Here is a 25,488-nt window from a genome sequence, read left to right on the forward strand (position 1 = left end):
ATTCTTCCCATTCTGTAAACCCAGTTTATGCTCCCATGTTGTTAAGTTGAATTAATTTTTGCTCATGTTCCTGTGTCAAGCGGTGTTTAATTTTAAAGCTAGTGCTAATCCCTTGGTTTTTGAGGAATTTTATCAGCAGAAGATAAACAGATCTATTTTCCCGACTTGGAAAACCTGCTCTGATTTTCCTTTCCCAGTGCAGGCTCGCTATTTCTTGAGGTGTCAGAACATGAGAAAAACCTCAATGCAAATAGGGTGATACTGGCAGCCACTTGCCAACGTGGTTCTTACAAGGCAGGAAAGCGAACAGTGTGAATTACTGACGGGGCTGCTGTGAGGCCAAATGGTTATAGCCGGCCGCGAATAACCATCAGCCAGAGCCGTCGGGCTGCACAGGAGGGAGATTGTTGCGGGTTTTCCGCAGCGCAAACGCAGCGCGGGCGGCAGGACCCGCCGCAGCCGGATCCCTCAGCAGCGGCGGGAGGGGCGTCCGGGCTGCCAAAGGCTCTTCTGGAGCCTCCAGACAGCACCGCTGTAAATTCATTTCCCTATTTTGATGTTGTTTCCCTTGTTATTGAAAACCTCTCCCTCCTTAACGCCGGCGCAGCTCCCGCAGAGCCGCAGGAGAGCTCCGCCACAACAACCCGCGCCGCCTCAGCCTCGCACAAAATGGCGGCCGGCGCCGCGGGGCCGAGCGGCGGGCGGGCTGGAGCGGTGGGCGGGGCTTGTGACGGGCGGGTGTCGGCCCCGCCCCCGTCCCTCCCCGCGCTCCCGGGGGGAAATGGCGGCTGGGGGCGGCCTGGGAGTGCGCGACTGGGCTGGTTGTCCCGCGTCTGGTCCCTGGGAGGAGTGTCCTGGGGAGCTCCTGCTCCCCTGGTTTTCTGCCCTTGTGTCTCCTCAGTGTGTTTCTTTCCTTCCTTCCCTCACGCTGCTGACTGCTCTGTGCCCTCTGTCACCCTCACCTGTGGTTTCTCTCCTCAGGGTCTCAGCCCCTGGGCTCCCACCTGCTGCCCTGCTACTGCTCCAAGACTTTGCTGACCTAGTGCGCCTCTTAGCTCATGTTTTGATTTGAGGCTCTGTAGTGTGATCTCTTTAGCCAGACTTGAGGGCTCCTGAATAACATTCTTCTTTTCCTTTTCTTGGGGTTTCCTCATGCTCTCTCACTCTGCTGTGCCCCCCTTGGTGCTTTTCTCTTTGGATTTGAGGGTGGCGTCCCCCCAGAGATCTGCTCTCGTAACATTCGCTCCTTTGGAGTCAGATGAGGTGTTCTAAGAGTGATGTTACCCAGATTGAATTATATGTTGTTTTACATGGAACTTTCCTGTTCATGGAAAGGTAGCGGTTACATCTTATGGTAACAGTTCTCTAATTTGTTTTAATACCTTAAGAGCAGCTTAGGAAATGTCCTGCAGCATTCAGAAGGCTGAGGATGGGATGGTCGTGTCCCAGCACACGTGGCTGTGGGACGAGCGGTGTTAAGAGCTGCTTCAAGCCCAGGATGCTGTTTGTTGCCTCATGGTGTGGAGCCTTATCCTGCACCAGACTGAGTAGCGTTCGTGTGTCTGTATTGGGGAAAGAGCCTTCGCAGTGTGTGCTGCTCTGCGTTTTCTGGTCCTGCTGACCCGAGTGGTCGCACAGCCCTTGGATTGATGCACTTGGAAAGGACTGAGCAGGAGGAATAAAGCTGCTGCTTTTAATTAACGTGCGAGTCCTCGATTGTTGTGTTTGGTTTTGCGTTTGTAAGAAGAGGCACTTTTTTGGGCGCAGAGGAAGCAGTGAGTGCCTGTCATCAGCACACCCTGTGCCAGCTCATTCCGCAACTCCCTGCAGGGACTGGAGTCATTACAAGGGCTGGTAACAGTTATTTCTAAGAGTCATTGAATTGCAGAAGGGGTTGGGTTGGAGGGACCTTCAAACCTCGCCCAGTGCCCCCCCTGCCATGACAGGGACATCTTCACCAGCTCAGGGTGCTCAGAGCCCCGTCCAGCCTGGCCTGGGATGTCTCCAGGGATGGTTCATCCACCCCCTCTCTGGCCAACCTGGGCCAGGCTCTCACCACCCTCAGGGCAACAATTCCTTCCCCATGTCCAGCCTGAATCTCCCTCCTTTAGTTTAAAACTATTACTTCAATAATGAAGTATTTACGGGGCATTTCCCATGGAGGGGTAAGAAGCAGACAAGCGAAAGAGCTTGAGGGGTCAATCTGGTTTGGGACTGAGCAACACAGCAGGGAGGTGTTGAATGGTGGGGAAGGAGGTGGAGGTGCCCCCAAGGTGTTTGGGAGCCCGGGGGCTTTCTCCAAAAGCCTTTGGGGAGTTCTAGAGCCCACGGTTTCAGGGTTAGAACTGGGGAACAGCTGAGGTGGGAAGATCTTCCTGCTCAGAGCTGGAGCGGGTTGCTCAGGGCTGTGTCTGGTTGAATTTTGGGTGCAAACTGAAGCGTGTCCAGCAAAGCCACCAGGAACGGGGAGGGTTGAGGCCCAGGGTGCAGGAGGGGAGATCAGCTGGAAAACACAGACAGTACAGCCTGCACTCCAGCGTTTATTATTGCTGAGGGAAAAAAATGAGAGACAAGTGTAGCAGGATAGAGGGGCAGCCAGAGAATTAGAATAGAGGCCTTGAAAATGTATAAATAATCCAAGTACTATTGAGTTATAATTGTAGAAAAAAACCCCAGCAAAACAAAAGAAGCCAAACCCAACCAAACCAACAAACTACAATAAAAACCAACCAAGCAACCAAACTGGCCAGCCCTGACAAGTCAAAGCAGCAGGGTTACCAGCACGGCTGCCATCGGTGCACGTTCTTCGGGTGAGCCAGAGCTGCAGCCTGTGGAAGCGCCTGAAGAGCCGCGGCCCGGGTGGGAGCTGGAAACAGCAAATGCAGGGACTTTCCCGAAGGGTTCCCAGGGGCCCCGGGGTCAGATCCGCCCGGGCCGGGCCAGCCCGGAGCCCCCGCGGGGCGGCACTGACGGGGCTTTCGGCGGCAGCTCAGCCGGGGAACCGCGATCGTTCAGCGCGAACCGGGGGCCTGTTCATCGCCGGAGGAGACCCCGGGCCCAGCTCTGGCGGCCCCAGCTCCGGCAGCGCCGGCCCCGCAACCCCCGGTCCCCACAGCCCCCGGTCCCGCAGCCCCAGGTCCCCGCAGGTCCTGGTTCCGCAAACCCTGATCCCCACAGCCCCCAGTACCGCAGCCCCAGGAACCCGCAGGTCCCGGTTCCGCAACACCCCAGTGTAGAGAACTCTACAAACAGCAGAGACACGTCAAGCAACAAGTTTGTTTTGGGACACAAGATGAGCGAGCGAGTCCCAGTGGGTATCCGTGCTGTGATTTTGGGAGGACTTTGCACTTCGGATCCTCACCCAGCGGTTCCTCTTGCAGACGAGTTATTTTGTTAGGAGCTGTTGTGTCCAGCAGCTCATGCTCTCCAGGATTTCACTGCTAACATAAGGACATTAATATGAGGCATTAATGCCTTGTCTGGAGTGCACGTGCTTCTCAAATCCAAGCACTTTATGGCACAGTTTGCTTCTTTAAGTGGCTTTTTCAACGGAAGTGTAAATATCCCACCAGATTCTGCAGCCACATCGGAATCACTAAGTAACACAACACCGAAAAGTTTGGACTCTGAAGACAAGGTGAGTTGGAGCAGGATCAGGAGGACACTCAATATTCACTGAACAGTCTGTTCTTCTAGCAGTGTGAGTGCACATTCACCAGTGGTAGCCCCTTATCTATCCATACCATGTTATACACTTTAGGTGTAGTAGTAGATTTTATACTGTCCTAATATTATACTATATTGGTCTTTAACTCAAGAACAGTGTTGCTTGATATATAATTTGAAATCTAAAGGGAAGATATTTAGTGACAAAATCATTTGTCGTCCCTCAGAATTCTTCTCATTCTGTAAACCCAGTATATGCTCCCATGTTGTTAAGTTGAATTAATTTTTGCTCATGTTCCTGTGTCAAGCGGTGTTTAATTTTAAAGCTAGTGCTAATCCCTTGGTTTTTGAGGAATTTTATCAGCAGAAGATAAACAGATCTATTTTCCCGACTTGGAAAACCTGCTCTGATTTTCCTTTCCCAGTGCAGGCTCGCTATTTCTTGAGGTGTGGGAACATGAAAAAAACCTCATTGCAAATAGGGTAATACTGGCAGCCACTTGCCAACGTGGTTCTTACAAGGCAGGAAAGCGAACAGTGTGAATTACTGACGGAACCAGTTCCTGGTTCCGCAAACCCCGATCCCCACAGCCCCCGCTCCCCGCAGCCCCAGGTCCCCGCAGGTCCTGGTTCCGCAACCCCCGGTTTTTAAAAGCGGTGTTTAATTTTTCCCGACTTGTAAACCCTGCTCTGTTTTTCCCTTCCAGGTAGAGAACTCTACAAACAGCAGAGACATGTCAAGCAACAAGTTTGTTTTGGGACACAAGATGAGCGAGCGAGTCCCAGTGGGTATCCGTGCTGTGATTTTGGGAGGACTTTGCACTACGGGTCCTCACCCAGCGGTTCCTCTTGCAGACGAGTTATTTTGTTAGGAGCTGTTGTGTCCAGCAGCTCATGACGTATGCGAAGTGATAAAAATAACCCTTTACTGCGAGTGCATGTCATTGACAGTAAAGAAAACTCTCCAAACTGATGGTTAAAACATTCAGATGTATCCAAAGAGATTGAAATGTTCAGTGTGTGATTTTTGTTTGATCACGGTCATCTGATTTCAGAGATCAGCGGATGGATCGAGTCCGGAAGATGGAGATGGTAAGAGATTGGATTGTTGGATTAAATAAATCACGAGTATACAGCTCCAGGATTTTGTACATTTTCTCTAATTGTGGGTGTTCTTTTTCCCTACAGAATCTGATGGCGAGGACGGGAACTACCGTCCACCCGTAAAGCGAGTGAGAACTTCATGCTTAACTCAGTTCCCTCCTTGTCAGTCAGGTGAATGTTGTTAGGATATTATACAGGAGAGATGGGTTTCCTAAAACCGCTTTTGTCCAGTCAGGCAGCAGTTTAATTCCTGTCTGCTCTGCTTTGCCTTGAGAGCACCCAGCCACGTACTCGGATTGTTTTTCTGTTTTCTCTGTTAGCAAATTCAGTGAAACCCAGAGTTGAGATGTGAGGATTTTAAAGTATTTTCTATCTGCAAGTTGACATAAATTCATAGTTTCAGCTTTTAAAAGCTGTTAAGTTGAATTTACCAGAAATCTTTTTGATTTGTGTTCTGCTGCCAGGCAAATCTTTCCAGTCTCAGGCTGGACTTAAGTTCACAGAGTCACAGAATCCCAGAATGTCAGGGGTTGGAAGGGCCCTGGAAAGCTCATCCAGTGCAATCCCCCCATGGAGCAGGAACACCCAGATGAGGTGACACAGGAAGGTGTCCAGGCGGGTTGGAATGTCTGCAGAGAACGAGAATTGATGTCATTTTCTCTTCCCTTGTTGCAGTTCTCAGCAGCAGCACCACCAACGATAATGGTGATTCTGATGCGGGTGCAGAATCTCCAAGTAAGAAAACTTCGTACTCTGAAGACAAGGTAAGTTGGAGCAGGATCGGGAGGACACTCAATATTCACTGAACAGTCTGTTCTTCTAGCAGTGTGAGTGCACATTCACCTATCCATGCCATGTTATACACTTTAGCTGTAGTAGCAGATTTTATACTGTCCTGATATTATACTATATTTATCTTTAACTCAAGAACAGTGTTGCTTGATATATAATTTGAAATCTAAAGGGAAGATATTTCGTGACAAAATCATTTGTCGTCCCTCAGAATTCTTCTCATTCTGTAAACCCAGTATATGCTCCCATGTTGTTAAGTTGAATTAATTTTTGCTCATGTTCCTGTGTCAAGCGGTGTTTAATTTTAAAGCTAGTGCTAATCCCTTGGTTTTTGAGGAATTTTATCAGCAGAAGATAAACAGATCTATTTTCCCGACTTGGAAAACCTGCTCTGTTTTTCCTTTCCCAGTGCAGGCTCGCTATTTCTTGAGGTGTCAGAACATGAGAAAAACCTCATTGCAAATAGGGTAATACTGGCAGCCACTTGCCAACGTGGTTCTTACAAGGCAGGAAAGCGAACAGTGTGAATTACTGACGGGGCTGCTGTGAGGCCAAATGGTTATAGCCGGCCGCGAATAACCATCAGCCAGAGCCGTCGGGCTGCACAGGAGGGAGATTGTTGCGGGTTTTCCGCAGCGCAAACGCAGCGCGGGCGGCAGGACCCGCCGCAGCCGGATCCCTCAGCAGCGGCGGGAGGGGCGTCCGGGCTGCCAAAGGCTCTTCTGGGAGCCTCCAGACAGCACCGCTGGAAATTCATTTCCCTATTTTTATGTTGTTTCCCTTGTTATTGAAAACCTCTCCCTCCTTAACGCCGGCGCAGCTCCCGCAGAGCCGCAGGAGAGCTCCGCCACAACAACCCGCGCCGCCTCAGGCTCGCACAAAATGGCGGCCGGCGCCGCGGGGCCGAGCGGCGGGCGGGCTGGAGCGGTGGGCGGGGCTTGTGACGGGCGGGTGTCGGCCCCGCCCCCGTCCCTCCCCGCGCTCCCGGGGGGAAATGGCGGCTGGGGGCGGACTGGGAGCGCGCGACTGGGCTGGTTGTCCCGCGTCTGGTCCCTGGGAGGAGTGTCCTGGGGAGCTCCTGCTCCCCTGGTTTCCTGCCCTTGTGTCTCCTCAGTGTGTTTCTTTCCTTCCTTCCCTCACGCTGCTGACTGCTCTGTGCCCTCTGTCACCCTCACCTGTGGTTTCTCTCCTCAGGGTCTCAGCCCCTGGGCTCCCACCTGCTGCCCTGCTACTGCTCCAAGACTTTGCTGACCTAGTGCGCCTCTTAGCTCATGTTTTGATTTGAGGCTCTGGAGTGTGATCTCATTAGCCAGGCTTGAGGGCTCCTGAATAACATTCTTCTTTTCCTTTTCTTGGGGTTTCCTCATGCTCTCTCACTCTGCTGTGCCCCCCTTGGTGCTTTTCTCTTTGGATTTGAGGGTGGCGTCCCCCCAGAGATCTGCTCTCGTAACATTCGCTCCTTTGGAGTCAGATGAGGTGTTCTAAGAGTGATGTTACCCAGATGGAATTATATGTTCTTTTCCATGGAACTTTCCTGTTCATGGAAAGGTAGCGGTTACATCTTATGGTAACAGTTCTCTAATTTGTTTTAATACTTTAATAGCAGCTTAGGAAATGTCCTGCAGCATTCAGAAGGCTGAGGATGGGACGGTCGTGTCCCAGCACACGTGGCTGTGGGACGAACGGTGTCAACAGCTGCTTCAAGCCCAGGATGCTGTTTGTTGCCTCATGGTGTGGAGCCTTATCCTGCACCAGACTGAGTAGCGTTCGTGTGTCTGTATTGGGGAAAGAGCCTTCGCAGTGTGCGCTGCTCTGCGTTTTCTGGTCCTGCTGACCCGAGTGGTCGCACAGCCCTTGGATAGATGCGCCTGGAAAGGACTGAGCAGGAGGAATAAAGCTGCTGCTTTTAATTAACGTGCGAGTCCTCGATTGTTGTGTTTGGTTTTGCGTTTGTAAGAAGAGGCACTTTTTTGGGCGCGGAGGAAGCAGTGAGTGCCTGTCATCAGCACACCCTGTGCCAGCTCATTCCGCAACTCCCTGCAGGGACTGGAGTCATTACAAGGGCTGGTAACAGTTATTTCTAAGAGTCACTGAATTGCAGAAGGGTTTGGGTTGAAGGGACCTTCAAACCTCACCCCGTGGCCCCCCTGCCATGACAGGGACATCTTCACCAGCTCAGGGTGCTCAGAGCCCCGTCCAGCCTGGCCTGGGGTGTCTCAGGGATGGTTCATCCACCACCTCTCTGGCCAACCTGGGCCAGGCTCTCACCACCCTCAGGGCAACAATTCCTTCCCCATGTCCAGCCTGAATCTCCCTCCTTTAGTTTAAAACTATTACTTCAATAATGAAGTATTTACGGGGCATTTCCCATGGAGGGGTAAGAAGCAGACAAGCGAAAGAGCTTGAGGGGTCAATCTGGTTTGGGACTGAGCAACACAGCAGGGAGGTGTTGAATGGTGGGGAAGGAGGTGGAGGTGCCCCCAAGGTGTTTGGGAGCCCGGGGGCTTTCTCCAAAAGCCTTTGGGGAGTTCTAGAGCCCACGGTTTCAGGGTTAGAACTGGGGAACAGCTGAGGTGGGAAGATCTTCCTGCTCAGAGCTGGAGCGGGTTGCTCAGGGCTGTGTCTGGTTGAATTTTGGGTGCAAACTGAAGCGTGTCCAGCAAAGCCACCAGGAACGGGGAGGGTTGAGGCCCAGGGTGCAGGAGGGGAGATCAGCTGGAAAACACAGACAGTACAGCCTGCACTCCAGCGTTTATTATTGCTGAGGGAAAAAAATGAGAGACAAGTGTAGCAGGATAGAGGGGCAGCCAGAGAATTAGAATAGAGGCCTTGAAAATGTATAAATAATCCAAGTACTATTGAGTTATAATTGTAGAAAAAAACCCCAGCAAAACAAAAGAAGCCAAACCCAACCAAACCAACAAACTACAATAAAAACCAACCAAGCAACCAAACTGGCCAGCCCTGACAAGTCAAAGCAGCAGGGTTACCAGCACGGCTGCCATCGGTGCACGTTCTTCGGGTGAGCCAGAGCTGCAGCCTGTGGAAGCGCCTGAAGAGCCGCGGCCCGGGTGGGAGCTGGAAACAGCAAATGCAGGGACTTTCCCGAAGGGTTCCCAGGGGCCCCGGGGTCAGATCCGCCCGGGCCGGGCCAGCCCGGAGCCCCCGCGGGGCGGCACTGACGGGGCTTTCGGCGGCAGCTCAGCCGGGGAACCGCGATCGTTCAGCGCGAACCGGGGGCCTGTTCATCGCCGGAGGAGACCCCGGGCCCAGCTCTGGCGGCCCCAGCTCCGGCAGCGCCGGCCCCGCAACCCCCGGTCCCCACAGCCCCCGGTCCCGCAGCCCCAGGTCCCCGCAGGTCCTGGTTCCGCAAACCCTGATCCCCACAGCCCCCAGTACCGCAGCCCCAGGAACCCGCAGGTCCCGGTTCCGCAACACCCCAGTGTAGAGAACTCTACAAACAGCAGAGACACGTCAAGCAACAAGTTTGTTTTGGGACACAAGATGACCGAGCGAGTCCCAGTGGGTATCCGTGCTGTGATTTTGGGAGGACTTTGCACTTCGGATCCTCACCCAGCGGTTCCTCTTGCAGACGAGTTATTTTGTTAGGAGCTGTTGTGTCCAGCAGCTCATGCTCTCCAGGATTTCACTGCTAACATAAGGACATTAATATGAGGCATTAATGCCTTGTCTGGAGTGCACGTGCTTCTCAAATCCAAGCACTTTATGGCACAGTTTGCTTCTTTAAGTGGCTTTTTCAACGGAAGTGTAAATATCCCACCAGATTCTGCAGCCACATCGGAATCACTAAGTAACACAACACCGAAAAGTTTGGACTCTGAAGACAAGGTGAGTTGGAGCAGGATCAGGAGGACACTCAATATTCACTGAACAGTCTGTTCTTCTAGCAGTGTGAGTGCACATTCACCAGTGGTAGCCCCTTATCTATCCATACCATGTTATACACTTTAGCTGTAGTAGTAGATTTTATACTGTCCTAATATTATACTATATTGGTCTTTAACTCAAGAACAGTGTTGCTTGATATATAATTTGAAATCTAAAGGGAAGATATTTAGTGACAAAATCATTTGTCGTCCCTCAGAATTCTTCTCATTCTGTAAACCCAGTATATGCTCCCATGTTGTTAAGTTGAATTAATTTTTGCTCATGTTCCTGTGTCAAGCGGTGTTTAATTTTAAAGCTAGTGCTAATCCCTTGGTTTTTGAGGAATTTTATCAGCAGAAGATAAACAGATCTATTTTCCCGACTTGGAAAACCTGCTCTGATTTTCCTTTCCCAGTGCAGGCTCGCTATTTCTTGAGGTGTGGGAACATGAAAAAAACCTCATTGCAAATAGGGTAATACTGGCAGCCACTTGCCAACGTGGTTCTTACAAGGCAGGAAAGCGAACAGTGTGAATTACTGACGGAACCAGTTCCTGGTTCCGCAAACCCCGATCCCCACAGCCCCCGCTCCCCGCAGCCCCAGGTCCCCGCAGGTCCTGGTTCCGCAACCCCCGGTTTTTAAAAGCGGTGTTTAATTTTTCCCGACTTGTAAACCCTGCTCTGTTTTTCCCTTCCAGGTAGAGAACTCTACAAACAGCAGAGACATGTCAAGCAACAAGTTTGTTTTGGGACACAAGATGAGCGAGCGAGTCCCAGTGGGTATCCGTGCTGTGATTTTGGGAGGACTTTGCACTACGGGTCCTCACCCAGCGGTTCCTCTTGCAGACGAGTTATTTTGTTAGGAGCTGTTGTGTCCAGCAGCTCATGACGTATGCGAAGTGATAAAAATAACCCTTTACTGCGAGTGCATGTCATTGACAGTAAAGAAAACTCTCCAAACTGATGGTTAAAACATTCAGATGTATCCAAAGAGATTGAAATGTTCAGTGTGTGATTTTTGTTTGATCACGGTCATCTGATTTCAGAGATCAGCGGATGGATCGAGTCCGGAAGATGGAGATGGTAAGAGATTGGATTGTTGGATTAAATAAATCACGAGTATACAGCTCCAGGATTTTGTACATTTTCTCTAATTGTGGGTGTTCTTTTTCCCTACAGAATCTGATGGCGAGGACGGGAACTACCGTCCACCCGTAAAGCGAGTGAGAACTTCATGCTTAACTCAGTTCCCTCCTTGTCAGTCAGGTGAATGTTGTTAGGATATTATACAGGAGAGATGGGTTTCCTAAAACCGCTTTTGTCCAGTCAGGCAGCAGTTTAATTCCTGTCTGCTCTGCTTTGCCTTGAGAGCACCCAGCCACGTACTCGGATTGTTTTTCTGTTTTCTCTGTTAGCAAATTCAGTGAAACCCAGAGTTGAGATGTGAGGATTTTAAAGTATTTTCTATCTGCAAGTTGACATAAATTCATAGTTTCAGCTTTTAAAAGCTGTTAAGTTGAATTTACCAGAAATCTTTTTGATTTGTGTTCTGCTGCCAGGCAAATCTTTCCAGTCTCAGGCTGGACTTAAGTTCACAGAGTCACAGAATCCCAGAATGTCAGGGGTTGGAAGGGCCCTGGAAAGCTCATCCAGTGCAATCCCCCCATGGAGCAGGAACACCCAGATGAGGTGACACAGGAAGGTGTCCAGGCGGGTTGGAATGTCTGCAGAGAACGAGAATTGATGTCATTTTCTCTTCCCTTGTTGCAGTTCTCAGCAGCAGCACCACCAACGATAATGGTGATTCTGATGCGGGTGCAGAATCTCCAAGTAAGAAAACTTCGTACTCTGAAGACAAGGTAAGTTGGAGCAGGATCGGGAGGACACTCAATATTCACTGAACAGTCTGTTCTTCTAGCAGTGTGAGTGCACATTCACCTATCCATGCCATGTTATACACTTTAGCTGTAGTAGCAGATTTTATACTGTCCTGATATTATACTATATTTATCTTTAACTCAAGAACAGTGTTGCTTGATATATAATTTGAAATCTAAAGGGAAGATATTTCGTGACAAAATCATTTGTCGTCCCTCAGAATTCTTCTCATTCTGTAAACCCAGTATATGCTCCCATGTTGTTAAGTTGAATTAATTTTTGCTCATGTTCCTGTGTCAAGCGGTGTTTAATTTTAAAGCTAGTGCTAATCCCTTGGTTTTTGAGGAATTTTATCAGCAGAAGATAAACAGATCTATTTTCCCGACTTGGAAAACCTGCTCTGTTTTTCCTTTCCCAGTGCAGGCTCGCTATTTCTTGAGGTGTCAGAACATGAGAAAAACCTCATTGCAAATAGGGTAATACTGGCAGCCACTTGCCAACGTGGTTCTTACAAGGCAGGAAAGCGAACAGTGTGAATTACTGACGGGGCTGCTGTGAGGCCAAATGGTTATAACCGGCCGCGAATAACCATCAGCCAGAGCCGTCGGGCTGCACAGGAGGGAGATTGTTGCGGGTTTTCCGCAGCGCAAACGCAGCGCGGGCGGCAGGACCCGCCGCAGCCGGATCCCTCAGCAGCGGCGGGAGGGGCGTCCGGGCTGCCAAAGGCTCTTCTGGGAGCCTCCAGACAGCACCGCTGTAAATTCATTTCCCTATTTTTATGTTGTTTCCCTTGTTATTGAAAACCTCTCCCTCCTTAACGCCGGCGCAGCTCCCGCAGAGCCGCAGGAGAGCTCCGCCACAACAACCCGCGCCGCCTCAGGCTCGCACAAAATGGCGGCCGGCGCCGCGGGGCCGAGCGGCGGGCGGGCTGGAGCGGTGGGCGGGGCTTGTGACGGGCGGGTGTCGGCCCCGCCCCCGTCCCTCCCCGCGCTCCCGGGGGGAAATGGCGGCTGGGGGCGGCCTGGGAGTGCGCGACTGGGCTGGTTGTCCCGCTCTGGTCCCTGGGAGGAGTGTCCTGGGGAGCTCCTGCTCCCCTGGTTTCCTGCCCTTGTGTCTCCTCAGTGTGTTTCTTTCCTTCCTTCCCTCACGCTGCTGACTGCTCTGTGCCCTCTGTCACCCTCACCTGTGGTTTCTCTCCTCAGGGTCTCAGCCCCTGGGCTCCCACCTGCTGCCCTGCTACTGCCCCAAGACTTTGCTGACCTAGTGCGCCTCTTAGCTCATGTTTTGATTTGAGGCTCTGTAGTGTGATCTCATCAGCCAGACTTGAGGGCTCCTGAATAACATTCTTCTTTTCCTTTTCTTGGGGTTTCCTCATGCTCTCTCACTCTACTGTGCCCCCCTTGGTGCTTTTCTCTTTGGATTTGAGGGTGGCGTCCCCCCAGAGATCTGCTCTCGTAACATTCGCTCCTTTGGAGTCAGATGAGGTGTTCTAAGAGTGATGTTACCCAGATGGAATTATATGTTCTTTTACATGGAACTTTCCTGTTCATGGAAAGGTAGCGGTTACATCTTATGGTAACAGTTCTCTAATTTGTTTTAATACCTTAAGAGCAGCTTAGGAAATGTCCTGCAGCATTCAGAAGGCTGAGGATGGGATGGTCGTGTCCCAGCACACGTGGCTGTGGGACGAGCGGTGTCAACAGCTGCTTCAAGCCCAGGATGCTGTTTGTTGCCTCATGGTGTGGAGCCTTATCCTGCACCAGACTGAGTAGCGTTCGTGTGTCTGTATTGGGGAAAGAGCCTTCGCAGTGTGCGCTGCTCTGCGTTTTCTGGTCCTGCTGACCCGAGTGGTCGCACAGCCCTTGGATTGACGCACTTGGAAAGGACTGAGCAGGAGGAATAAAGCTGCTGCTTTTAATTAACGTGCGAGTCCTCGATTGTTGTGTTTGGTTTTGCGTTTGTAAGAAGAGGCACTTTTTTGGGCGCAGAGGAAGCAGTGAGTGCCTGTCATCAGCACACCCTGTGCCAGCTCATTCCGCAACTCCCTGCAGGGACTGGAGTCATTACAAGGGCTGGTAACAGTTATTTCTTAGAGTCATTGAATTGCAGAAGGGGTTGGGTTGAAGGGACCTTCAAACCTCACCCCGTGCCCCCCCTGCCATGACAGGGACATCTTCACCAGCTCAGGGTGCTCAGAGCCCCGTCCAGCCTGGCCTGGGGTGTCTCCAGGGATGGTTCATCCACCCCCTCTCTGGCCAACCTGGGCCAGGCTCTCACCACCCTCAGGGCAACAATTCCTTCCCCATGTCCAGCCTGAATCTCCCTCCTTTAGTTTAAAACTATTACTTCAATAATGAAGTATTTACGGGGCATTTCCCATGGAGGGGTAAGAAGCAGACAAGCGAAAGAGCTTGAGGGGTCAATCTGGTTTGGGACTGAGCAACACAGCAGGGAGGTGTTGAATGGTGGGGAAGGAGGTGGAGGTGCCCCCAAGGTGTTTGGGAGCCCGGGGGCTTTCTCCAAAAGCCTTTGGGGAGCTCTAGAGCCCACGGTTTCAGGGTTAGAACTGGGGAATAGCTGAGGTGGGAAGATCTTCCTGCTCAGAGCTGGAGCGGGTTGCTCAGGGCTGTGTCTGGTTGAATTTTGGGTGCAAACTGAAGCGTGTCCAGCAAAGCCACCAGGAACGGGGAGGGTTGAGGCCCAGGGTGCAGGAGGGGAGATCAGCTGGAAAACACAGACAGTACAGCCTGCACTCCAGCGTTTATTATTGCTGAGGGAAAAAAATGAGAGACAAGTGTAGCAGGATAGAGGGGCAGCCAGAGAATTAGAATAGAGGCCTTGAAAATGTATAAATAATCCAAGTACTATTGAGTTATAATTGTAGAAAAAAACCCCAGCAAAACAAAAGAAGCCAAACCCAACCAAACCAACAAACAACAATAAAAACCAACCAAGCAACCAAACTGGCCAGCCCTGACAAGTCAAAGCAGCAGGGTTACCAGCACGGCTGCCATCGGTGCACGTTCTTCGGGTGAGCCAGAGCTGCAGCCTGTGGAAGCGCCTGAAGAGCCGCGGCCCGGGTGGGAGCTGGAAACAGCAAATGCAGGGACTTTCCCGAAGGGATCCCAGGGGCCCCGGGGTCAGATCCGCCCGGGCCGGGCCAGCCCGGAGCCCCCGCGGGGCGGCACTGACGGGGCTTTCGGCGGCAGCTCAGCCGGGGAACCGCGGTCGTTCAGCGCGAACCGGGGGCCTGTTCATCGCCGGAGGAGACCCCGGGCCCAGCTCTGGCGGCCCCAGCTCCGGCAGCGCCGGCCCCGCAGCCCCCGGTCCCCACAGCCCCCGGTCCCGCAGCCCCAGGTCCCCGCAGGTCCTGGTTCCGCAAACCCCGATCCCCACAGCCCCCGATTCCCGCAGCCCCCGGTCCCCGCAGGTCCTGGTCCCCGCAGCCTCGGTTCCCATAGCCCCCGATTCCCGCAAACCCAGGTCCCCACAGCCCCCGGCCGGGCCCGCCGCTCCCGGGCCCGCCGCTCCCGGGCCCGCCGCTCCCGGGCCCGCCGCTCCCGGGCCCGCCGCTCCCGGGCCCGCCGCTCCCGGGCCCGCCCGCCGCGCAGCCGGGGCGGTGCTGCGGAGCGGGCGGGGCGGGACCGGCCCGTCCTCTCGCGAGAGCGCGGGGGCTCGGCCGTGCCCTTGCGGCGCCATGGCGGGGTACTGGGACGGCCCCGAGGGCGAGGACTGTCCCCGCCGCACCTGGCTCACCACCCGGCTCGGCGCCGCCGCGGGTGCGGGGCGGGGGCGCCGCGTCTGTGCGGGGCGGGAGCGCGGCAGCGGAGCGGGGCCGGGACGGTGCGGAGGAGAGCGCGGCGGCCGCCCGGGCCCCGGCTGCGCCGGCTGATGCCGCCCGATGTGTTGCAGGCTTGGTGGGGACGGCGTACCGGATCATCCTGCTGCAGCCCGGCTCGGCTCTGGCCGCCTTGCAGATGGCAGCGACCGACACGGTGACCATGGGTAAGGACCCGGCCGAGCGGCCGCTCCCCCGGCACAGGCAGCCCCGGGGCGGCCCCCGGGCTCAGCCGCCACCGCCACCCTTGACTTTGTGCTCCGGGCTGGTTATTTCCCTCCCCCGCACCCCTCGCAGGCACACGGGGGTTTTAAGGACGGACCAGACTCTGCTCAGTGGTGCCCAACGCCAGGGTGAGGGGCAACGGGCACAGACTGAAACACAGGAGGCTCCATGTGAACATGAGCAGAAACTTGTTTGCTGGGAGGTGCCAGAGCCTGGCCCAGGCTGCCCAGAGCGGGTGTGGAGTCTCCTGCTCTGAGACATTCCAACCCCCTGGACCCACCTGTGTGATCTGCTCTGTGACCCTGCGTGAGCAGGTGGGGCTGGGGATCTGCAGAGTCCCTGCAACCCAACCAGCCTGGGATGCTGTGAAACCAGGAGCCAACATGCTAAAATGAATCAAAATTAGTACAGAGCTCTACAGTTGGTGTTTCCTTTAGCTGTATTTCCTCTAACAGGCTTCTTATTTATATGTCAAATCAGAATAATAGAGCAGCAGTTATCCATGCATGGATTGTATTTTCTGCTGCATAATGTAATGCCAGTGAAATATGGGGGTGGCAAAAGAAACTCCTGGATTAATGCCTGAGGCAGAACTGCCGTGTCAGCCGAGGCTGAAGGTGCATCTGAGCCAGTCTCTGCCTCCCATGCTCTTGATTTAAAGCCTTATTCTTTATTTAAAGTGTAGGTGATGCATTTTTTGCAGTCTAGAGTAAAAGGTACATGCTGTCAATATGTGCAAAACAACTGGCTTCTGTGCAACAGTGTAGTGGGAGCAAACGTTTCTTACTCATATACAAACACCGCAAATGTTTTAGTCTATGTTTTTGACAGAGCTATTTGCTGAACTTTGTGGTTACATCGATGCAGGGTCTGATGGGTTGAGGTACGTAATTCAGCAGACAAGACGACTCCACTTTGTGCTTTCTTAATTCAATTTGTGAAATCAGCTTATCAGGGACCAGCAGGAACCCAATGGGACTTGGGTGATGCTGAGTCTCATCAGTGTCCAGGATACAAAGTCCCTGCCTAATCGAAACCAGATCTTGCTTCGTTTTCCTCTTGTCTCCCAGAGGACCGGTCGCAAGGCACCACGCGTCTCAGGATGTGCTTTGTACGTGTGCAATTGTCCCTGAGGGGCTGGGTTTGTGTTTTGCCTCGTTCGCAGCCACGCTGGGAGCTGTGTTCGGCGCCACGACCTGTCTCACTGCCCAGATCCGCGAGAAACCGGACGACCCCTTGAACTATTTCATAGGAGGCTGCGCAACAGGAATGGTCTTGGGTGCAAGAGGTAAATGTGGATGATGCCTGTAATGAAATGAGCCCTCTTTGGTTTTAGAAACATTTCTATTAGGGGAAAAACATAAAATAATCTTGGTGTCAGGCTTATTTGGTAAAGATTTGTCTCAGCATCTGAATTCCGTTTCATGCCAGTTTCGTTGATGCTCGGGTCTGCTAAAATAAATCCCGCTGCAGGTCTATCAAGGCAGCAGTAAACCATGGCAGACGCTCCCTGTTATCCCCTCACCTCCCGCCACCCTTCCTTTAGATCAGAAAGATGATTGGAAAGAGGAAAGGAAGAGAGACTTAGACTTCAAGTTGAAGAGTTTTAAAGGGTTTTACTAATGCTACTAATAAATAGAGAATATATACACAAAATATCCAAACCCACTCTCAAGCGCTGGATGTGGAGTTGGCGTCACTCAGACAGACAGACAGACAGGGGCCTCTCTGGATGCCGGCCGTGGGCGAAGAGAGCGTGACCTGTGATCACCCTCTTATATGACGATTATGGGATGGAATACTTAGTTGGTCAGTTCTAGTCACCTGTTCATCCACCCCTCCTCAAACACGCCCCTCTCACAACAGAACATGGGAAAACTTGTCAGTCTTCCTTAGCTACCATAGTAATAAATCTAAACACAAGCTTCTTCAGCATCCCGTTGGTCTCTTGTCAGCATCCAAGGAAAAATATGCAGCTAAAACTCCGAGAAGTACAGCCACCTAAAGAACTGAGCTGAGAGAAAAATCACTAAAAGAGAACCGGTCTTGTTTTTAACAAAACCAGGACAAGGTCACCAGGGGGAACATCCCACTGATGTACAGAATGAAGCAGAGCTGACCCAGCACTGCCGGTTACAACTGCCCGTTAGAACTTAAAACTGCAGGGTATGGAAAACGGGATTGTGGAAATCCATGTTTTCTTGGCAACAAATGTGGTTTATTTTACACGTCTGCCTTGTGGGTTCTCCGTGTGCCCAGGGACAGGCTGGATCTTGCTGCTGTTGCTCCTGCGTTGTCTGCCAGGCTGGGCTGGCTCCTGCAGATGCATCCACATGCATCCTGTGGGCATTTAGATTCAGTGTGAAAGGTGTGAGGGTTTTATTTAAGCTGTAATTGTGGTGAAATAGAATTTACCTTGACTTTTCCTAATCGCTCAGCTGACGAGAGTTTGAAGCAGTGATTGTTATTTTTGTCATTGGAATAAGCAATTTAAGATCAGCTGTGTAAGGAGATGGGTTGTAGAAATTGATATTATGAATTGCAAGCTGAAAGCACAAGAAAAACTAATGCAAAAAAAAGTCACTTATTCTGATTTCTCTTGGCAAATGTTACTGATGGTCAAGGGAGAATTGCAGGGTGTGTTGAGATGTGCTGTTACAGTGCTCGTACCCTGATAGATGTGCTGTGGTGTGTTCTCTGCAGCTCACAGTTACATGACGGGCAGCACGGCGTGTCTGGGCTTCGGAGTTACGGCTGCGCTCATGAAGATCGGTAACAAGGAGGGCTGGAGGCTGACGGGCCCTCCCAAGCTGTGAATGGCGCCGCTCCTCCCGGCGAGCTGTCTGCAATGCTGTACGTAACCAGACGTTGTGTAATAAAGACACTGTCACATCAGCAGGTGTCACCAGAGTTTGGCGCCATCCAGCTCTTGGGGCTGAGATACAGAAAGGAGGAGCTGTTGGAGGGGAAGCTTCGTCTGCTGCTCCTGCTGGGATTATTTCTTCATGCACGAGTCGCTTTGTCTCCGTGTCTCTGTGCAGGGCACTTGAGGGATGCATTTACTGGTTTTAATTTGGTTTTGTAGCAGTTCTTGTCGTTTCGAGTGGGTCCTGCAGGATTTTCTGGCGAGGGTTGGGGCTGCACTGCACCGAGACCATGGGTGAAGGGTTTGGGGTCAAAACTTGTGAATTGGCACTTGGCTCCAGGTTGAGTTGAGGTATTTGGGTTGGGAAGGAGGTGGAGGTGCCCCCAAGGTGTTTGGGATCCCGGGGGCTTTTTCCAAAAGCCTTTAAGGAGCTCTAGAGCCCACGGTTTCAGGGTTAGAACTGGGGAATAGCTGAGGTGGGAAGATCTTCCTGCTCAGAGCTGGAGCGGGTTGCTCAGGGCTGTGTCTGGTTGAATTTTGGGTGCAAACTGAAGCGTGTCCAGCAAAGCCACCAAGAATTACAGAATCACAGAATCCCAGAATGTCAGGGGTTGGAAGGGACCTGGAAAGCTCATCCAGTGCAATCCCCCCATGGAGCAGGAACACCCAGACGAGGTGACACAGGAAGGTGTCCAGGCGGGTTGGAATGTCTGCAGAGAAGGAGACTCCACAACCCCCCTGGGCAGCCTGGGCCAGGCTCTGCCACCCTCACCCCCAACAAGTTTCTTCTCAAATTTAAGTGGAACCTTTTGTGTTCCAGTTTGTGTCCATTATTCCTTGTCCTACCATCAGTTCTTACCGAGAAGAGCCTGGCTCCATCCTCCTGACACTCCCCCTTTATATATCTGTAAAAATGAATGAGGTCAACCCTCAGTCTCCTGTTCTCCGGCTCCAGAGCCCCAGCTCCCTCAGCCTTTCCTCACACGGGAGATGCTCCACTCCCTGCAGCATCTTGGTGGCTGCGCTGGACTCTCTCCAGCAGTTCCCTGTCCTGCTGGAACTGAGGGGCCACAACTGGACACAAGATTCCAGGTGTGGTCTCCCCAGGGCAGAGCAGAGGGGCAGGAGAACCTCTCTGACCTACTGACCACCCCCTTCTAACCCACCCCAGGTCCCATTGGCTTCCTGGCCACAAGGGCCCAGTGCTGGCTCATGGTCACCCTGCTGGCCCCAGGACCCCCAGGTCCCTTTCCCCTACGCTGCTCTCTAATAGGTCATTCCCCAACTTACACTGAACCTGGGGTTGTTCCTGCCCAGATACAAGACTCAAGAATGTGGAGGGTTGAGGCACAGGGTGCAGGAGGAGACGTGAGGAGAACTGCGTTGTTCATCCTGGAGAAAAGAACATAAAGGGCTGATCTAATACTTATTCTCACAACCGAATGGTTACAGAAATGACAGGTTCAGGTGCACAATAAAGGATGAGCAGTAACAAGTTACAGAAAGGGAAATCCTGACTATGTAGACGGAAAAAACAAGTCACAGTTGGCGGAGGTTAAGTGCTGGAAAATGGACATGGAGAGGCTGTGAAATCATCTTTGGGGCCACAATTCAACCAGGCACATGAGAAAATGAGACTAGAGGGACAGGCCATTTGGGGACAGGGGTCTGAGTTCATGGGGAATATGGGCACTGGGGGAGGTGGGATGTGGGGCAGGAGAGCATGGGTGTGAGGGGAGGGGACAGGAGATAAGGAGTTAGGGGACCCAGGGGCAGAGTGACGTGGACACAGTCACAGCCGTGACTCGCTGGTGCTGTATGTGCTGGCTGGGGGCAGCTGGGGGACGTTGGGGCTGGGCCAGGGTCCCCACATGCCCCATGGTGCTGGGGGACCCCACTCTTCATTCCGGGGGTCAGTGGGGCTGGGCTCCAGCTCAGGGGCACGTGGGTGGTGGTGGGGGTGTCACCCCCATGGGGCTGGGGGAACGGGGTGTTTCTTTCCCACCCAAGTGTTTTTGAGGGGACCCTGCTTCACCCTGCGCCAGAGCTGAGCAGGGTTTGGGGGGTCTGGTGGGCCAGAGCCCCACAACAGGACCCGTCCAGGGTAACGTGGGTTTGCAGCCCTGCCTGTGCCTTCCCCCGGCCCGTCCTCAGGGACCCGGGTGACCCCACCGCCCCGTCCTGCGGCTCCATGGCCTCGGACCTCCCTCTGCCGGGGCCTCTCCCGGCTCCCGGCTGCAGCCACGTGTCCCATCTGGGCTATAATTACCCAGACACATTCCTGGGGGGTCACAGGAGCTTCCCGGAGCGGCGGCAGGCGGTAAGGGGGGACGATTGCATGGCGTGGCGCGGCACGCCGCGCGGCAACGCGGGACACGGCTGCACCACGCTGGGCTGCAAAGCGCAGGGCTCAGCGAGGACACGCGACACCGTGCAGGCACCGCGAGCGACATGTGAGGCGCCGCTCGGGACAGGGGGTGACGGTGCAGCGCACCGCGCTGTGACGCAGCGTGACACGTGAGGGTCGGCTCCGAGGACCAGGGCCACAGGGAGCACGGCCGATGCGCGATGTCACATGCAACTTGCAGCGCAATGCATCGCAACGTGCGACAGGCGGCACAATGCATCACACAGCATGCAACAGGCGGCACAACACACGACAGGCTGCACACAGCTGCCGCTGTGCATCGAATGGGTGGGACGGTGCCTTTGCCTGGAGCTGTGCCGTGGGCCAGGGGTTGTGCCGCTGTGGGAGGACCAGTAGTTTCAGCTGTGGGGCAATGGCTGCAGAAGGGCTTGGTGGCTCCTGTGACAGGATGGAGGGTTTGATCAGGGACAGTGGGCTGACCTGTGGGGCTGCAGTGTTGGCTGTGGGTCAGTAGCTTCATGGTGAGGGTTCAGCGATAAGGCAGATGAGGGACATCGGACTCAGCTATGGGGCAGCAACAGGGCCTGTTGGTCTCACCTATGGGGCTGCGGTTTTGCCAAGGGACTGCAGGTTCAGTTATGGGGCAGTAGCAGAGCCTGGTGGCCTCAGCCGTGGGGTGGGGGCTTTGGCGATGGATCCTGTGTTTTTGATGATGTGGCAGTGCCAGTAGCAGGACCCGTGTCCCCAGCCAGGACTCCTGCCGAGGCTCTGGCTGTGGGGGTGACACCCTGACCCCGCACTCCGTGTGTTCCCAGAGCCAAGATGTGGGTTGCAGAGGGGCCGGCCCCAGCCCAGTGGACCCTGCGGGACGGGGCCCACGCGGGACAGTTCCTGACCACGGCCGACCAGCTCCGCACCGCGGGACAGCTGGTGGACGTGGCTGTGGGCCCGGAGGGTGACGTGGCCCATGCTGTGGTCCTGGCCTCCATCAGCTCCTTCTTCCTCCGCTTCCTGGAGGGCAGGACCAGAGACCTGCGCCAGGACCCCCTGCCCCACGTCCCGCTGCCCCCCGGGGCCACGCTGCGGGGCTGGCGGGCCGTGCTCGCCTTCGCCTATGGGGGAACGGTGCCCCATGGCCGGGAGCAGGAGGTGCAGGAGGCTGCCCGGGCCCTGGGGGCCCCCCGGGTGGTGGCTGCGTGTGGCCAGCGGCTGGAGCGCGACCCCCAGGACGGGGGTCCCGAGCCCTTGGAGGAGCAGTGGGAGACGCTAAGAGCCATGGAGCGACTCCACGCCAGCGGCCTGGGCTGTGACCTGCAGCTCCGCGCAGGGGACGAGGTGATCCCAGGTGAGCCGGGGGTGGGGGTGCCCTGGGCGGGTATGGGGGATGCTGGGACAGCCGGGTGCCCTGGCAGGGACGCTGGGGCTGAAGCTGCAGGCGGGGATGGGGAGGTAGAGGTGAGGGGATCTAGGACACCTGTGTTATGGGGGCTGTGGGGTACAAAGGGGCCCCCGCTGCCTCCCCGACTCTTCTTCCTCCCCCCCAGTCCAGCGCCTGGCCCTGAGCTGCTCCTGTGACTTCTTCCGTGGTCTCTTCACTTGCCCCATGCGGGAGGCCACCCACGACCCCGCCGCCCCGCTGGCCACGGGGCTGTCCCCGGCCGAGCTGCGCCTCCTCCTCTCCTTCGCCTACACAGGGGCCGTGGCCGGGCCCTGGTCCACGGTCCTGGAGGCAGCCGAGACCTCCCTGCACTACCAGGCCTGGGGGCTCCTCACCCTCTGCCTGGATGTTTTCACCCATGGCCTGACCCCAGAAACTGTCCCGGATGTGTTGGCCTTCGCTGGGGCTTACGAGCTGGCCCAGGTGGGCCGCGTAGCAGAGGACTACATCTTGGCCACCTTCCCCAGCGTGATGGCCACACCAGCCTTTCTGGATCTTCCTGCACACCTTCTCATCCGCCTTCTCCGCTCCGATAGTCTCAATGTTCTCAATGAACTGGAGGCGCTGGAAGCAGCATCCCGGTGGCTTATGGCTAATGGAGATGACCAAGAAGATCTAGCCAAGGAAGTCCTGTCATCTGTTCGCTTTACCCTCATGTCTGGCCGGGAGCTGAAGAAGATCCCATCAGTGACTGCAGGGGTAGCTGACCCAAAGATTCTCCGTGAGCTTGTGGTAGCAAGTTTGAGCCCTGTGGCCCAGCTGCCATGCCGGGTGCGTTCTTTGCAAGAGGTGCTGGTGGTTTGTGGTGGAGACAAACTGACAAACAACCTGGCTGCCCGGAAGCCCAGCAGACACCTCTGGTTTGCCCACCGCTACCTCAGTGCTGTGGGGCTGGTGAAGCGGGTGGAGTGGCGGGCACTGGGGGACTTTCCTGATGGCCCACGCTTCCGCCATGCCGTGGCCGTGGTGGGCAACAGCCTCTACGTCCTGGGTGGAAAGCGCTACTACGGGGTTCATGACACCCTGGCCAGTGTCTACAGGTGAGAGCCACTGAGGACCTCGAGGTGCCACGTGGCACCAGGACACTGTGGGATCAGACGAGGTGTTGGTGGAGCTAGAGCTGCCCCACGGACCCAAGGTTGGTCAAGTGGCCCCAAGGCATTCTGGGATTGGTTGGCTGTAGGACTGGAGTGGAAGGCGCCCTCCCACCCTGGGATGTCATGGCCTTTTGGGTATAAGGCAGGGAGGCTCCTACCTGGAGATGTCTCAGGGTTTGGGTTTTGCCCAGGAGGAGGGGATTTTCCTATGCAAGGGGATCATGTGGCCCCATGGCATTATGGGACTGGCTGGTTGTAGGTGGGTTGTTGCCCTCAGCGGTGCCAACATCACCTCATGGCGTGGTAGGTCACAAGTAGTCTCTTGCCCCTTTGTGTCTGTAACCCAGGTATCAGCCTATGGACGGTTCCTGGGAGCGCTTGGCCAGCATGACCTGCGGACGGAGCTACTTTGCTGCTGTGGCACTTGGGGAGGTCATCTATGCCCTGGGGGGCAGCTCGGGGGACCTCTACTGCACAGACACTGTGGAGTGCTATGACGTGGCCCAAGACACCTGGAGGTGAGACGGCACCTCTTGGACACCCACCTTCCTCTGCCCGGGCAGCCCCTTGCGTTGGCCGGTGGTGCCCATTGACTGGTCTTTGGGTCACTGAGCTGCCAATGGAGAATGGGCCAACAATGGCCTTTGGGAGAAGTCTACTGGGTGTTGAGCAACTGTGTCCCTTGGGGGTCATTTGGTATTGGCCAGTGATGCCCAGTGGGTGGTGAAGTTTTTAGCCAGTAGTATTCAGCCATCTGTCAAAGAGAAAAATGATTTAAACATCTTCCAGCTATGTTCATTGGGTGCTCTGTTGGGTGTTTGCCAATATTGTCCATTATTGTGTTGACCCAAGACGTCTTTTGTGGTCTACAAGGTGTTGTACAGTGATGGTCCTTGGGCATCCATTATGCTTTGGCTGATGCTGCCCACTGGGACTCACTGGGTGTTGGCCAGTGTTGACTACTGAGTGTTCAGCAGAGCCATGGCTTGCTGGGGAGCTCCTGGGCGGGCAATCACCGTGGGGCAGCCCTCCTTAACTGACCCTCACCCCTCCCTCTCTCCTTGCCCAGGCGGTGCTGGCCCCTGCCGATGGCTCTGTGCGGGCACGCGGCGTGTGCCCTGGATGGTGCGCTCTACGTGTCGGGGGGGTGTGACGAGGCGTCCCAGTGCCAGGCGGCCCTGCTGCGCTACGCCCCAGGTCGGCCTGCCATGGTCCTGGCCCCCATGAACGGCCAGCGAGCTGGGCACGTCATGGAGGAGGCGGGTGGGCAGCTCTATGTGGCCGGGGGGCTTTGCCAACGGGATGGGCAGACGGGCTACAGGGACCAGCTGGCCTTTGAGGTTTACAGCCCCAAGCTGGACACCTGGGTTCTTCTCAGCCCCCTGCCACAGGCCCATGTGGTTGGGGGTGCAGCTGTGCTGGGGGGCGAACTGCTGGTGCTGGGAGGGTACAGTCATGAGACCTACCGGGACACGCACCTGATCCACGCCTACCAGCCGGGCAGCCGGCGCTGGATCACCCGGGGCACCTTGCCCCACGCCTATACTGACCTCCAAGCTTGTGTCCTCACTGTCCCCCCTGCCTTGCGTGGCCCCAGCTGCCTTGAAGACACCTCCAGATCACCTGACACCCCCAATCATACTTAGGGCAGCTTAAAAGCTCTGCACCCCATACTGAGATCCCCGGGTAGTATCTGTGGGCACCTCTATGGGACAAAATTGCTTCCAGATCTCTTCCCCAGAGTGGGTTCCTCCTGTGGTTTCTGGCAATCCCCCACCCCCAGGGTATGTGCCCTAGACCATGGGGACCCCATGGGACACTGGCATTCCCCACACTGCAGCCCTGTGCTTCCAGGAATACTCACTGCCCTGCCCTGACCCCATCACTGGGGATCCCCAATTCACCCCCACACTTGGGTTGAATAAAAGTGGCTCCTGAACTGCCCATCTGGGTCCTGTTGTTTCTGCTGGGGAGCCCAGACATCCAAGTGCTTCTCGCAAGGAACAGGAGGAGAGCAGGAGACCAAGTTTGCTACGCTCCTGTTAACCCAGCCCAGGCTCCTGTCACTCTCTCTTTGCTGCCAGCGTGCACAGCTGGGTAACGGTCACATTTCTGCCAACCAAGACACACAGGTCCTATTACACAGAATCACAGAATGGTTGGGGTTGGAAGGGCCCTCTCGAGACCATCTAGTCCAACCCACCAGCTCACGCAGCGTCACAGAGCAGATCACAGGTGGGTCCAGGGGGTTTGAATGTCTCAGAGCAGGAGACTCCACACCCGCTCTGGGCAGCCTGGGCCAGGCTCTGGCACCTCCCAGCAAACAAGT

At 54.7% G+C, this 25,488-nt stretch overlaps 2 protein-coding genes across 2 annotated transcripts; both read left to right on the forward strand.

The window, feature by feature from the left end:
- The first annotated feature begins 14,957 nt into the window (after nucleotides 1-14,957).
- Nucleotides 14,958-18,285, forward strand: NDUFA11 (NADH:ubiquinone oxidoreductase subunit A11). The gene is made up of 4 exons (XM_082072050.1): nucleotides 14,958-15,106; nucleotides 15,240-15,332; nucleotides 16,556-16,678; nucleotides 18,094-18,285. The coding sequence occupies exons 1-4, from the start codon at nucleotides 15,025-15,027 to the stop codon at nucleotides 18,204-18,206; spliced, it is 411 nt and encodes a 136-aa protein (XP_081928176.1). The 5' UTR covers nucleotides 14,958-15,024; the 3' UTR covers nucleotides 18,207-18,285.
- A 2,047-nt stretch (nucleotides 18,286-20,332) lies between these two features.
- On the forward strand, nucleotides 20,333-25,096 carry KLHL33 (kelch like family member 33). Its single transcript, XM_082072077.1, has 5 exons — nucleotides 20,333-20,576; nucleotides 21,440-21,969; nucleotides 22,169-23,102; nucleotides 23,507-23,677; nucleotides 24,229-25,096. The coding sequence occupies exons 2-5, from the start codon at nucleotides 21,447-21,449 to the stop codon at nucleotides 24,803-24,805; spliced, it is 2,205 nt and encodes a 734-aa protein (XP_081928203.1). The 5' UTR covers nucleotides 20,333-20,576; nucleotides 21,440-21,446; the 3' UTR covers nucleotides 24,806-25,096.
- Nucleotides 25,097-25,488: the final 392 nt, after the last annotated feature.

The sequence above is a fragment of the Streptopelia decaocto genome (assembly GCF_964273445.1).
Source record: "Streptopelia decaocto genome assembly, chromosome: 24".
NCBI classification, from domain to species: domain Eukaryota; kingdom Metazoa; phylum Chordata; class Aves; order Columbiformes; family Columbidae; genus Streptopelia; species Streptopelia decaocto.